This window comes from Echiichthys vipera (genome assembly GCF_963691815.1).
Source record: "Echiichthys vipera genome assembly, chromosome: 18".
Taxonomy (NCBI): domain Eukaryota; kingdom Metazoa; phylum Chordata; class Actinopteri; order Perciformes; family Trachinidae; genus Echiichthys; species Echiichthys vipera.
This window is the reverse complement of record NC_139843.1, coordinates 11407248-11422245: the sequence shown is the minus strand read 5'-3', so window position 1 is coordinate 11422245 and position 14998 is coordinate 11407248. Positions and strand designations below refer to the sequence as shown.

General features: G+C 39.8%; 1 protein-coding gene across 1 annotated transcript in view; it reads right to left on the bottom strand.

The window, feature by feature from the left end:
• Positions 1-463: 463 nt before the first annotated feature.
• Positions 464-14998, bottom strand: part of LOC310960614 (rho-related GTP-binding protein RhoN-like) — a 29638-nt gene continuing 15103 nt past the window's right edge. The window contains exons 3-5 of the mRNA XM_083932366.1: positions 7208-7317; positions 4097-4231; positions 464-1469 (exon numbers count right to left, since the gene is read on the bottom strand). Of these exons, the coding sequence (XP_083788492.1) occupies positions 1215-1469; positions 4097-4231; positions 7208-7317 (500 nt within the window). The 3' untranslated portion in view covers positions 464-1214. The remainder of the gene's footprint in view (positions 1470-4096; positions 4232-7207; positions 7318-14998) is intronic.

Genomic DNA, 14998 nt, shown 5'->3' with positions numbered 1-14998 from the left:
AGAATTGCCCTTAGGTGTGAATGGTTGTCTGTCTCTGTTCGTCTCTATGTAACCTGTGATAGACTGGCGTCCTGTCCAGGGTGTACCCCGCCTCACGCCTGATGTCAGCTGGGATCGGCTCCAGCCCCCCTGCAACCCCGACCCGGGGATAAGCGGTTGAAGATGAATGAAGATGAACTTCGGTGCTGTTGATCCAGATTGGAAATCTTTTTCAAGTGAAAAGTTATGTTTTCCCCGACAGAAGAAACTTTGTCAAAGAGAGATGTTCTTGTCTTCCTGAGACAAAAAGTTCAGAGCTGGAAACTAACTAACTGTGCTCTCTGCACCAGTGAACCGCGATCTGAAGACGAAAGTATAACGAATCAAAAGACATCCCATTTATTCACTTTACTTTTCTGAGCATAACAATTCAGCCTCAAGGCAGTCACATGAATAAGTTAAAGATGTCCCAACACTCGGCAGAGCAAGTTTGTTTTTTATTTCATTATCACATGTACAACATAACAATCACCCCCTATATCCACTCCGTGACTTTCCTCCCCCGTGTGGATTATTAGAACAATATTAATTTCACAACACTTCAATCTTATGTGAGTGAGTATCCACGTTTCAATATTAAAAGCACTTGTGGTTTAAGAAAATTAGTGCCATCTCAGCCCACAAGTTGTTTTTTGTTTTTTTTTGTCTGGCCAGATTTTCAACTGTTTATATGAATATACAGCAGAGTTCTTGACGAATAAATCAGAAGAGCTTGCGTGCATCGTAGTGTGCTTCATTTACTTAAACACTTAAAGAGAGATTAGCATTTCAAAACAGGAAACAACATCACAGAGTTTAAGAGCAGCACTGTTACTGCTGGTTCCTGCAAGGTGATCTTTCCGAGTATTATTTATTCAGTTTCATCTCCATACTCACTTGTTTCATTTGCTTAACAGCCTGTTTCTGTCTGAGCCTTTTTGTCCAAAGTGTTAAAGAAAAATAGCTTTAGCCACAACAATGACCTCCCCTGATGAGAACACGGCCACAGAGAAAAATGAACAAGGAGCGTTTTGCTAAAGATGGACAAACAATGCCTCAAACAACTCCACAGGATAGCACTGGTTCTTGTTTTCATCATGTTGCCCTTTATGCAGTGCAAAGATTTCACCAATAAATTAAGTTCATGTGCAGTATGGTTTCATGTCCATCAGCACACACAGGTCAGGCTGCTGGTCCTACATGAGCACGCAGCTTTTGGCCCGGTCCTTTCTAATGGCAGGTGGGTGCTCGTGAATCTCAGTCCGAGGTGTCTGCTGGGAAACCCGCTTCAGTCCGCGACGTGAGCCAGCACGTTTGAGCTGAGGCCTGTGGATACGGGACACAGACGCCAGTGTGGTGACGTGGAAAACATCACGGACGCTGTTCTCCGAATACCTTGAGGTGCACTCTGTGTAGGCCACGGCACCGATTTGCTTGGCCAATGTAGAGCCCTAAAAACACAGAAAAATACAGATGTTAAGAGAACAGATAAACACTATCTATTTCTGCCACCTTAGGAGTGTATATGTGTGGATCAGTGGCCTTTCAACTGGAGAAAAATATCTGGCTCTGCTATTTGCTAACTTTGTTCTCTGGTTTGCCATCTGGTAGCATACACTCACACTTTTTGCCTGCTTAATGGTCCCTTACATGCTCCACAGAGCAGAGAGGAACTGCAGTTTGGCAGTAACTCTTTGTGGGTCTAATTTCACATTGCATGTTGTTAATTGATTGATTGTATCTATTAAAAGAAAAGATTAGTGGAGCTTTAAAATTCAACAGGGTTACGTTTAGAAGAGGGTGACTCACTCATTACGATTAGTGCATTCTTAAATGTCCTGAAATCATGTTGACATTTATACTTAGTTGTTGTGTGTATCTATGCTCCCGAGGTCCTGTGTCTCCAACTCAATATCCTCTTAATATGACACATTAAAGAGATCTTTCAATGGGTTTTATATTCTAAGTAATGTTCTTCTGTAGTTCAAATCCCTGGGTCAATATGTTGGTAATGTGAAGTGTGATAATAGCCCTTACTAATCACTTAACATAGGAACCTGGGAATATAGTTATGATCCGGTTTTTGCCATACTCTTCTATGATAAATGCTCAAACGGGACTTTGCAACTCTTTAAAAACATCCTTTAGTAGTTTATTATTATCATGATTTGTTGCATGCCTTTTGTGGAAATCAGACCATTGGTCTTTGTCGTGTACGGTAAACACCCCCCCTCTTAATAAAAGCTCTCAGAGGCATGATAGCTAGCTGGGGCATACAGAAAGCTAAGATCCTCCATGCAGCTATGAAATATTCAAGGCCTATCTTTGCAGCTGTAAAACTTGAGCGTAAAAGCTCTGCCTATTCCCAGTAGTGGTTATCACCATCTTAAATCTGGACTGGTTGAACTTGTATATGCTGCTTTCATATTTCTCACCTGTTTTCCAAAAGCACTGACTCTGTGCTTTGGTGTATCTTGCAGTAAGAAAGAGGGAGCCTAGATTGTGTGTTTATTTATCAGTTATTCTTTAGATCTTACAGTATAAATAGCACGTCTACTCTGTCGCCTTCTCACTACTGGTTTCTCACTTTATTTCATTCTTTCTTTCTGGAGTGTGTCTTCAGTTGGATTCAACTTTTTCTGGCAATGAAACATCCACACTGTGACAGCGTGGATGTTCAGCCATCAGTGTTAGAGATGTTCCATGTTGAAGGAGTACAGTATCTAGCAGTCAGATGTGGTAACTTTATTCCTCTTCTATGAAAACATTAAAGACTTGAGCTGTGCTTTCGGGGAGGCTGCATTATTTTTACACTGATGGAAACACTTCCAACACTTTAAGTTTCTATTTTAGCCCATTGTAGCCCATTACAGCAGTAGTCTCACAATTTGTGTGCGGTTGATTCTGGTGAATGCACTTCCCCTGGGGATCACGTCAGTTGGTCATGTGGCAGAAAGATAAGGGTCCCAGTTTGTGAAAAGCTTGGTGGCAGCACTTTTAAGCACAAATCCAACTATTTTCAACCTTTTTTCATCTTTTCTGGCCTCAGTTCTGTCAGTTGTATGACCACAGATGTAGTGTAGACACAGTTCAACCTCAAATGCACTCAAAGTGTTTCCCTGTTGATCGTTCACTGTATAATCGCACATTTTGGCAAAAACAGGTAATTCAAATGATGTAAAGTCATTGTCACACTAAATTGGACACATAAGAGTAACCTGATCATTTTAAATGTTCTTTAGTTAGACTGCACTGGAGAGCTACAGTATACATCCAGCCAAATAGGGTAAAAGTGGCCTCACAGTGAGGATTTAAGTCAGAGTTGATGGAAAAGAAAGTTGAAAATCGCTGCTTTTTCACTTGCATAACCAGGGGTTTCTGTTAATTTGGAGCTAAATCCCGTCATCCAGAGAAAGTAATCTGAGATCTTGATGGACCCACTTTGATGCCATTACTGACAGGAAAATGCAGGTGATTACCTCTGTTGCTTTGTCAGAGGTATGAGAAAATATCAATATGTTGACAAAAGGCTGCCAAGAAGTGTGAATTCACATTTACATGAAAATAGGCTATTAAAATTCATGCATGCCACTGTTCATCGCTCTAAGACACAAACAAAACAATTGTACTATCGCACATCCGGCTGTTTGTCTCTATCTTTGTTTAGTCCCAGCTCTTTTATTCTGTTTTGTGTTTCCATATTTGTGCAAGTTATGATCTGAAGCAAATGTCATTCTCCCAATTCATTTTCAGAAGTTTTGTTTATGTGCGCATGGAACAAAGCAATGGGTGCCGTTTGTCTGGGATGATATTAAATTTGTACGTAAATCAGCGTTACTATAGGCAAATGAAAACCACTGTTGTGGAAAATTGCAAAGGCTTGCACATTTAAAACCGTAGCTCATGAATGTTCCAAATATTATAATGTTAAATAAATTAAATCCATACTGTTCAGTTCTTCACACATGCACAATTACTGTTGCATTGTTAGGCTATGGAACAGCAGTTCATTTTGACACTATTGATGGAAACCGATCCAGAAAAAGTAGTGTTGTGGCGTTTTCTCTGCACTCCTCACCTGTTCGTGGGTGACAGGAATAAGTCTGTGTTTGGAAAGCTCTCTCAAGACGTTGAGGTCCGTCCTCATGTCCAACTTGCAGCCGACAAGCACCACTTTGGCATTGGGACAGAACTCCTGCGTCTCCCCCTGCCACTGTGTACCAACAGACAAACATATGAGTGGACAGGGTCATTATAAATCAAATATTGGTTTAAATGAGGGTGATAGACAATTTGTACTTTGTTAGTGACATGTTGCTGTTACAAGAACAACAAAACTGTTTCAGCCTTAAAGGACCATGCCGATGTTTTTTTGCATATTTTTGCTGCCTTCCCTTTCGCCCTCTCACCTGTAACCTCCAGTAAAAATGTGAAAAAAACAACCCTACACTCTTGCAGCATGATACATCCCTAAAATGGTCATTTGACATCATGTTTAAACATGAAAACTGTTAATATATTTGTTCTGTTAGCGACAACGTGAGCTCACAACAGCACGATACTCATGATCATAAATGCTGGAGGAAGACAGAGCGAGAGAGACCACAGACTTGACTCAAACTATTCAAACTCTTTCTCTTTATCGTTTTCTTTCTCTCTGAGACTCTTGTCATAATCTCCTCACACCATGGCACAGACAACCACTTTGAGCATTGCTGCCCCATTTGTTCTCGCTTACAAAGCGTTCTTTCTCCCGGATGCCTGTGTCGCTGCTGTTACGGGCTCCAGTGTGTTGTGCAGTTGTGCAGAGTGAGCTGTTGCCTTTGAATAGGCTGCTCCACCGAACAGTGTGCAACTGGTGAATAGCAGCAATTTAGATGAGTCACAAAGGGCCCATGGGAAGAGCAGCTTATTGTTTGTGTTAATGCTAAGAATTGGTAAGACGTTTGTCCCGGATAAAGAGCAGAATGGGAGCAGTCGGAGCTGAGAGTCTGAGGTTTAACAAAGGAAGAAAATGGAGGCTGGTTATTTTTTTAGACAACTTTTTCTGACAATTCAGTTTAAAAATATATGTGCAATCTATGTAACCGCACTCTTGAAATACACACACACAAATCAAAAACACCAGGAAGGATAGTAGCTGTCATTGAGGACACTGAGGTCATGTTTTCAGTGATTCTGTGATAGAAGAAAAAAAACGCTCTGGCTATTTGTATTTCTTTAAACCAATCACAAGTCACAGTCGTGGGTCAAAACATGGTGCCAGATGTCAGGCTTTCTCCCAGCACTGTACATCCGCTAAACCAGACTAGCATGCTGGCGTTAGCATTTAGCTTAGTATTTTCAAAATTTGACTGAAATGTAGCATTAAGATTTAGCATTCTCCGCTACAATAACATGCTTTACATGACAGTGTGGAGGAGGGTTCGAAAAACATTTAGGCCAGGGAGAAAAACAAATGCAGAAAACATCATTTTTAAGTTAAAGAATTATATGGACTGTGAAATTGTGTTATTTGTTACGGTTAATCTCTGGAGATTTTGTTTAAATACAAGGGTTTCTGGGGTGGGTTGAGTTGAGTTGCCCTCCGGGAGACTTTGGACTCATAATTTATATTTATAAAATATTGGCTAAAGCTCTGCCACCAGGTTCCTAAAATCATGGAAAAAACATTTAACTGATGTGTATGAGTTCTATGTGCATCGATCCTGTGTTGTGCACACCTTTTATTAAGGTACTCTATTTAGTCTGACTGACCCTGAGCTGCTTTATGGAGCTACACTGAAATAGTGGTACTTGTGATTATTATTACAGACCCTGTCATCCTCTGCTATTGTGCTTGTGGGGTGTTTGTACAGCTTTTGGCCTTCATATGTTCAAGCTGAGACTACTTTATGTAGCAGCCTTGAAGGTTGTATGCAGAACTCATCACAGTTTTCATAATCTACATCGTTCATTCCCAAATAACTTGATACTTCCATCCAAATGCAGCAAAGCTGAGAGGCTGCTAGTCAGAAAGTCATGAAGACAAGGTGAGAAAATGGTGACAGCTGTAAAGCAAGGGTTGATGTGTGGAAAAAAAGGTGATAGCTGGGTAGAGACCAGGATAACATCTTAGAAATCTTCCAACATGGGAGATTTTAATGATCATTTGAAGAGAGATTGGACTTGAGATAACAAAGGATACAAATGAGTCAAGGGGTGATTTTGTAGCTTATCCATACTGAGAAAAAATAGCCCCTCTAAGAGGAAAATTTGAGGGTACAAGAATTGGTTAAGTGGACGGCTGTCAAAAACGGCAGAGGAAAAAGTGCTGCAAGGGAGTTATTTGAAGATAGTAAATGGAAACAAGACATGGTGGCACATTGCCATACTTTGAATAGAGTGACCCATCAACATGTCACTTTGGCATCCTGGGCATGCATTGTGTGATCAGTTTATCCACCACTATTACTAAGGTCACCTAATAAGGTCAAAGTTCAAGTTAGTTCTCAAGTGGACCCCCTTAAGATGTGAGAATCTGGCCAACATAAAAGATAAGTGTTTTTTTGTCTTATATTGATGATGTCATTGATGAGTGATGGTGCCGACTGCAGGAATGTCTGCGGACTAAAAGGGTCAAATGCTCCCAACACATTTGATGGTCACAACGTATATATGTTTGTCAGCAGTTAAAAGGGAAGATTTAGCAATATCTAGAATGCTACGAGCTTGAAAACAAGATTTACAGCCTTAAAAGATAGGTTTGGATTTTTCCAGGTCTATTTTAATTTGGCTGAAAAAGTGATTGGTTGCTGAAACCGTTCATCACGTCTACATTGTAAGAAATCGACAATGAAATTGACAAACTGTTTCCGTTGCCTCCAAGTGGCCAAAAGAGCAAGGACTGGAAATTGTGGTCGCCATTTCTTACTGTGAAGAAATCCCTCCATGGCTACTCTCTCTCAGTGTACACATGGCATGTTATTATTGTATTAAGATAGACTTGAAAATATCAGAACCTATCCTTTCAGACTGCTCTAAGGCTTGAAGTCCTGATAAGAAACAAAAAGTACCTTGAAAACTCAAGGTCTCTTGACCGGCAATTTCCCAGCTTGGGATCAATAAAGTATTTCTATTCTATTCTTTGGTCGGGAGAAAAAAAGAAAGAAACAGGACATATTTGCACTTCTGTTAATGTGACACTGACCTTTTTCAGCACGCTGTCCAGTGTTTCTGGACGGCTGATGTCAAAGCAGATGAGGACAGCGTCGGAGTCAGGATACGCCAACGGACGCACGTTGTCATAGTAGGCTGAACCTGTGGGCGAAAAATACACACACACATGACCAACGTTTCCAGGTGGATTTTACGTAATTTAGTTATTTTACAAGAGTTGACTTCTTTTAAAATCACTAAGCCACTCTGCAGATGACCATAAGGTGTGATTCATTGCTTTGGAAACCCACACAGAGGCCTCGTCCACAACCCATGGTCTATTTGTCTGACGGTCTTGAATAAGCCAACAGACAGACATGTGACATTGATATAATGAATGGCTCACACAAAGCGTCACCTGGTATTTCAGAATGGCATGTTTTTTTGCTGGGGCCCTGGGATGAATTGAGCATTGTGACCTGGTCAAGGGGACACATTCCTATCCAGAGGGGACAACATTCCCTCTCCATTTCCCTCATTGTCTCCAACACTACGTGCTTTTGTCACCATGCACAGGGCTTTGGCAACTTCACAAAAATGCGTTTGACAGAAAATTCCTATAGAACCCGACTGAATTTGAGTCAATGCCACACAAACAGCATAAACTTAAAAACACAATTCACACGCAGAAGTTACTTGCAACATGACACAACTTTTAATTAAAGGAAATACTGAAGGAGACTCTTATTATTGTTATTATTATTATCCTAATGGTATATGTCAAATATATGTCAAGACGCGTGTTACCTTTGTTTCCTGTAAAACATTATTATATTTTAACTGCACATGTATATTTAAATGTATCCAATCAAATGTAGCTACCTCATATAAATCCACACTTGACCGTTAGCTTGTAAGTCGCTGTGGCCAGCAGAGTTTGTCACAGGTGTATGTTTGAATCAGTCAACAAAAAATACATGGCTTAGTTTCCAGTCATGTGTAGTTGTGTTTTTATATAATTTCCCACTCTGCATATTCCTATTTCAATCATCACATCACAGAAACTAAAGATGCTCTAACTGTCATTTCACTGTGACTTTAAAACAAAAATCCTATTTGTTACCATTGTATTTGTGTATTTCTGATCACATTTTATCCGTTGAGAAAGGTTTGAAGTTAAATAGTAGTAAAGATAAAAGTACCAAATGTCCATGGAAAACACAGTAAACAATATATAGTATAGGTATTCATTCTTACACTCACATACACTCATGTCTGTTTTCACCTTTAGAAAAAGATTATATAAAAATGCGGATTTGTTAGCAACCTTTGTGGTGTTGCCCTCAGGTTTTAGCACTTGTGATGAAAATGTGTTCATGACTGATAATAGGGATGGCCAAAAAAAAGGGTTTTTTCTTTAAGCTACCAAGTCGTTTTGAATTTTGATTACACAACATCAACGCACCTGGAGGGCAATGCACAGGTTAAGAATGTTTGCCCAAAAAAAGCTTGTGAAAAATTTGTGTCATACTGTCAAATCTGGCCCCAAAGCAAACCACATGTTAGTGTTTGTGGCTTTGGTCGAAAATGGCAAACTAAAAGCCACAACTGTTTTTCTCACTGACTCATTCCTGCTCCTGGGTTTCACTCATGCTGCATTCACACACACACACACACACACACACACACACACACACACACACACACACACACACACACACACACACACACACACACACACACACACACACACACACACACACACACACACACACTTTCTCACTTTCTTTTTTTGTGCTTTAAGTTTTAAAACAGAAAATGACGAAGATTAAATGAATTAAAGGCGAGTAACAGTGTATCTGACAGTCCCCATAAACCACCCGTGGGTCTCCACAGCTTCCACACACGCCCACTGGCATCAGTGAACCGACAGCTGTAGCTCAGCTTCACACTGTCAGCTCCACCTCTGTATCAGACGGCAGCCGTGATCAACCGTAGTGTGATAAAGTTTCTGTCTTTGTCTCAGTAAGACATCCACTGGAGGTGGTCCTCTACAAGTCTAGAAAGTTCGTGATTTCTTTTGAAAGTAACTGGGAGTGATTGTGCCGATGCCATTAGTCAGGGTTGCAACAGTAAAAGCTCTGTTTCTGACTGTGCCAAACAACAAGGGCCATGTTTGTAAAGCTTCCTAGTACAAAATCCTACCTTGGGTAGGCAGTATATTTTTGGAGTTGATGGGCAAAAAAATCCATTGTAATCTTCCATCATCTTGTAATTCCTATGTTCTGAGAGAAAACTCTCGCCTCTCGCCTCAAAAATGTTGCCTCTGACAGGAGACTTTTGCAAAACACAGGTCATTTCAGAGAGAGAAAGCCTTCCCATTGTGTCAGGACAAAGAGCGGAGAGGGAGACCTCAAATTCTGGTGTTTTTTTTGCTTTTTACCAACTGCAGCTTTAAGACTAGATGCTGGTAAAAATCAAAGTTATTCACAAAGCCTCTTAGCCCTTGAGAGAGCGCCTATCACTGCTGGCTCCTCGTTAAACACATTTGAAGTCCCCTGGTGCGTGGGATATTTACGTTTTTCAGCTGCATATTTTAGAGCTTGTTCCCATGATGTGAAATAGTAATCACATCATGTCTGAATAGAGACTTCTGTGATTAAACCTATCAATATCACTTTCCATTATCATTAAAGTCATTTTTGTTTTTGTTAAATCAACCAATTACATAAGTCTCACCTCCCCCCTAAGGTAAAGGTTTCTGTCCCTCCTTCCTCACAGTTGCATTGATAATGTTCCTAAATCACTCCTGAGTTAGGAGTCCTTGCTAGATACGGCTTCAGATCTTAGTCTCAGCTCAGCCCACCTGAAGACATACAGACTGTATTTATGACATACTGCTGGCCTAATCTGGGCAATAGGATGGGTCGCTGTAAAATAAGTAATTTGCGGAGCTGCTCAGTCAGCACTTTTGCAAGTACACCAGGCCTATGTAGGCTACAGCTATGCAGAGTAATGTCTTTTGGTCAGCTGCTATCATTAGAACTTGTGCCGACTATTGCAAAACAACAGATGTATTTGTCCACACGTATGAAGTTATTACATGTATAGAGACAACTGACACAAGAGTTAGTCGTTTACAATTTCCACATTTAAATATTTTAGTTGAATTACTTTGAATTTATCATATGACTGACTGGCACTTATGGCTGCGCACCAGGATGTCTCTAATTGGATGAATATCAAGGAAATGCCAAAGTTAGGTTTGATGTGATTTAGCAAAGGTTTTCCTGTGAGAGAGCATTTATTTATTGTACAGAATCCTGTTCAGCACAATTCTTCTTACAATTATTTTTAAAAAATCAAAAGGAGAAGAAAATTGTTTTTCTTATCTTGTGTGTTTTCATGAAAATGGATATTTGCTTTTGTATCATTACCAGATTTTAAAAAAATCTCAAATACCACTGTATGCAAATGTTTAGGCTATAATAACAAGAATTAAGTGCCAACAGATAATGTTTTTTTAACTCTTTATTATGAGGTAATTGTTGCATGCACAGTGTAATGGCTATAGAGTAATTATGACACCACCAGCGTCTAGATTGGTTCCCTAGAAGCCTCACTTTCACTCTCTGCCTCCGGGGACGAACTCTGGACTGGAGAGCCAACCTGAGTAGCTCGATCTACCTTTTCATATGAAAATCAACAAAAGAAAATGTGTTATCGCTGTCTCCATTGTTCATTGATAAACTGTGTAAAAAATTGGTAAAAACAAGGAAGAAATATTTGTACTCATAGTTGTGAAATTACAACCTATTTTATATATTTTCTGGAGAGAAAAGGCAACCCTTTGAGTCTGCCAACACTTTTTTATTTCAGTGTTTTCAGTATAAAATCTCATTCAATTCAGTTTGTCCCAAACCTTTCCCCAAGGCATGAAGAAAAAAAGAATTAAACAGAAGATGGCAGTATACTGAATAATATCATGAAACTCCATTATGTTTTAATGTAATTCGAAAAAAAAGGCATTTTACATCCTACATTTCTCCAAGCAGAAATAATGGAGGTGCAATTCTTCCTCCTTTCTCATTCTCATATTCTCCATTATAAAAGCCGGGACACATAACAGAATAAGACAACAACAAGATGGTCAATTAGATCACTGATTTACAAGAACTGTCCAGGGTGCTGATCAGTAACCGGGGATCAGTCGTATCAACAGAATCATCTCCCAGTGTTATCTAACGCAGCAGTGTGGTAACAACCGTTTGTTTTGTCTCAGGAGTGATCGTCCATTCAGGCAACGTGAGGTGTTTATTTAGCAGCCCGTCTGTCGAGTTCAGCCGATTGTTTTCACCTGGTGTATTAAGTTAGTTGGTACTCCTTCAACAGCACTATAGTTGTTTATTGTTCTGCCAAGTCTTCCTCTGTTCAGTCTACACTCTCCTGCCTGAATAAACAAGCATCGACACTCGTGAGATTCAAGTCCCTCCGCCCTTGAATCCTCATCTTCTCTGTCGTAGTTCCAAAATCAGATACCTTTCACAACCAGCTCCGAAATAAAGACTTGTTATATTTAGCTGTCAAAGGCTTTTGGTCTGTGTCATCATCATCCATACGGACAACATGCAGGAGGTTGTACAGACGTCACAAATGTGTCTTAAAGGAATAGTTATTAGTTTTTTCTTTGAGTGCATGTATGCCATGGGTGTCAAACTGATCTAGTAAAGGGCCGTGTGGCTGCAGGTTTTCATTCCAACCAAGCAACAACACACCTGACTTGACTTACTCAACCACCTGAACTGTCTTCACACAGTTGATTTGTTGGACCAGGTGTGTTTTTGATTGGTTGGAATGAAAACCTGCAGCCACTCGGCCCTTTACTGGATCAGTTTGACACCCACGGTGTATGCTGTTAAAGCAGCTCTGGTCATAATTTCATATTGAAAATAGATCACATTTACTTTTTGCGTTGACCCCTCTGGTCCCTGATGTGAAAGTCTCCTTTGTGTCTTTTGGGATGTTGTTTTTTATTTTTGGCCGGCAACTGAAGAGTTTTTGTATCAGGAAGCAGAAAGCTGTTAACAGTGAAAAAGTCCCAATAAACCACTGCACACTACCATGTCAGCACCAGATGGCAGACGGGCAAAGTTAGTGACTAGCTGGCGAATTTAGTGGAGCATTCAGCAGCTGAAGAGTTAGATATCTCCCTTGTTTCCCTCAGTAGTTAGTGGATATCAAAAATACTGAACTTACTGTGCATCACGGGGCCAGAAACACAAAATGAATACTAATGTTACCTCGTATGTGTTGGATGTAAGGTTGTAATGACAGCAGAATTTTTAATTTCGATACAATACTAGTATAGTACTAGTAAATGTCCTTGGCACACAAAATAGGATTATTTTTTTTCCATTTTTCTTTCATAAACAACCTGCACACAGCACTGGTTCTGCATAAGTCCCTGAACACACCGTAGGTTTTCTTCCCTGTTGCAGTCTTGGGTTGAAAATCTGATTGTAGATCTGCTTGTTTTATAGATTTGGTACTTTCGATACTATCAAATGTGGATATTGTATTGTTTTGAAACACAGAAATAGTTTTTTTAAAATAGTAGTTTTATATTATTTAATATTGCTATGCTATGGTAAATTTGTCAATAGGTAATTCAAGACCACAAAACATCTTAATTAGATGATAATATTTCAGTAAAGTGGCCAAAAAGTCAGTTCACGTCCATGCTCTCGCTCCATACTTGAAGCACAGATGAGATAAAAGTGGTGTCAATGTTGTCATCTATGTCTTGGACAGAAAGCGAATAAGTATATTTCCTGAAATGTAGAGCTATTCCACTAATGCTCCGAGTGTCAAATGATTTTAATTAAGCTCTGTCCTGTGCAAAATATAACTAGTGATCCTCGTTTTGACGCCACTGTGAATCAAGATTATAATAATGAATTATTATCATATGATAACATATGTTTTATATTAAATACTTCAAATTTAGGAACAAAATCATTCATGCTTGAAAAATTAATTAAGCCTGCGCTTTTCCTCATAAAACTGGTATCAGCATAATCTTGGATAATAAAACCCACCTACACGCTGCAAACCTCAAGGCTCCATGATGTCAGATAATCCATGTTCAGCACTCAGGCGGCAGCTAATGTGTATTGATCTGTGATCTTTTTTGACCCTCGCTGGGGCCTGTAGTACGATGCCCCTCATGGGAAGATTCCTGCTGTTGTGGCAGCAGCACAAAGAAACTTCAGCCCATCTGTCTCTGTCTGAAGTCCTCTGATCACAAAGACGCCCACTCCCTGGAGCACTGCATGTATTTAACTATCTTAAAGGACAATGGGCTGCATTTAAAGGCGTTTTCAGCTCATTTCCTTCAGTGTTTCCACCAAATTATACAGAATTTAATTTTTGTTTTTGAAAACTCCAGGATGTAAATTGTGCTTAAAAGGAACCAAGCAAAACATCAAACTTGTATTAGATGTGTGGCTGCTGAGAAACGTTTGGCACATTGACGCACAAGCGTCTGGGAAACAGAATCACCAGGCTGCGACTCCACATGGGGTTGTAATGCTTTTGATGTTTGATCCTTAAAAAGCTGTTTCCCTTTTTTCTCGTCTGTTTAGTTGCTCGCAACAACAGCCTGGAAAGCATGTACAGTACTTGCCCTCTTGTAATTTTATGTAATCCACTTGTGTGCCGCCTCTGACGGATGTATCTCTTAGAAGCAGTGGCTGCTTCGAGAGTCTAAAAAGCCCATGTCATGTTGTCTGAATGATATCTTTTAGTAATGTGACACATGAAGCCAAATGAACTACACTCTTTAAAAATGTAAATGCACAGAAGCTTGTATGTAATCCACCTTAATGACATGATGCTGGGTTACATTACAGGAGTGGACAGGTTTGTATAGCCTGTTCCTGTCACTAACATACAATCCCTTGAATGAGGTCCTTTAATTTTGCCTTTAATCGACGTGTTAATTGACGCCAATCACGCACAACAAACACGTCATACAGACAAGACAGGTAGTCAAGGTATCAACACATCCTCATACCTAAACAAGAGACTAGGTTGTTTGTCAAGCACTTCCAAAACAATATATATGACTATACACATGACCGTAACTGTTCTATTAAATGTTGTAAAACGGTCGCACGCTAGGCCATTTTATACACATGACCGTGGAAGCAGTTTTAATCAGGTGGTTGACGTGGAGCAAACGTGTAGAAATCGCTGTTTTTCTGGTGTAATAGTGTTATTGTCATTATCACAATGCCTTGGGGCCGAAAGTGACGCATTGGAATTGCTTATTTTGCCCGACCAACAGTCTAAGACACAAAGATGGATCCTTTAACCAGGACGAGCACGTTTCATGCCATACCACAACCTTTTTTCTGATCCTAACCAAGTCATTTTGATGCCTAGCTGTCGCCTTTTGTAAGCTTAAAAAACTCACATGACGGTAGTTTCGGTGCTTAAACCTAACCGACACTAAAAGCAACCGGGGCGGCCCACTTCCTGTCTGTCGCAGTTTCGTTAAAACATCATACGGAATTTTTTGTGCAGAACTTCTCAAACCATATATCATATTGGATGATAAATGAAATTGATCAAATGATCAACATTGTGAATCTCTTACCAACTAACTTTACTCATCATAGTTTTCAGAAAATCTATTCTGTGTCCCATAAATACACTGAGTCCAGAATTTTTGACTGTTTATAATTAACAGACATGAGAAGATGATATGATGATGTATTAAAAAATGCACTAGTATTATAGAGAAGAATGTGAGGTGACTGAACTGTATATGAATGAATGA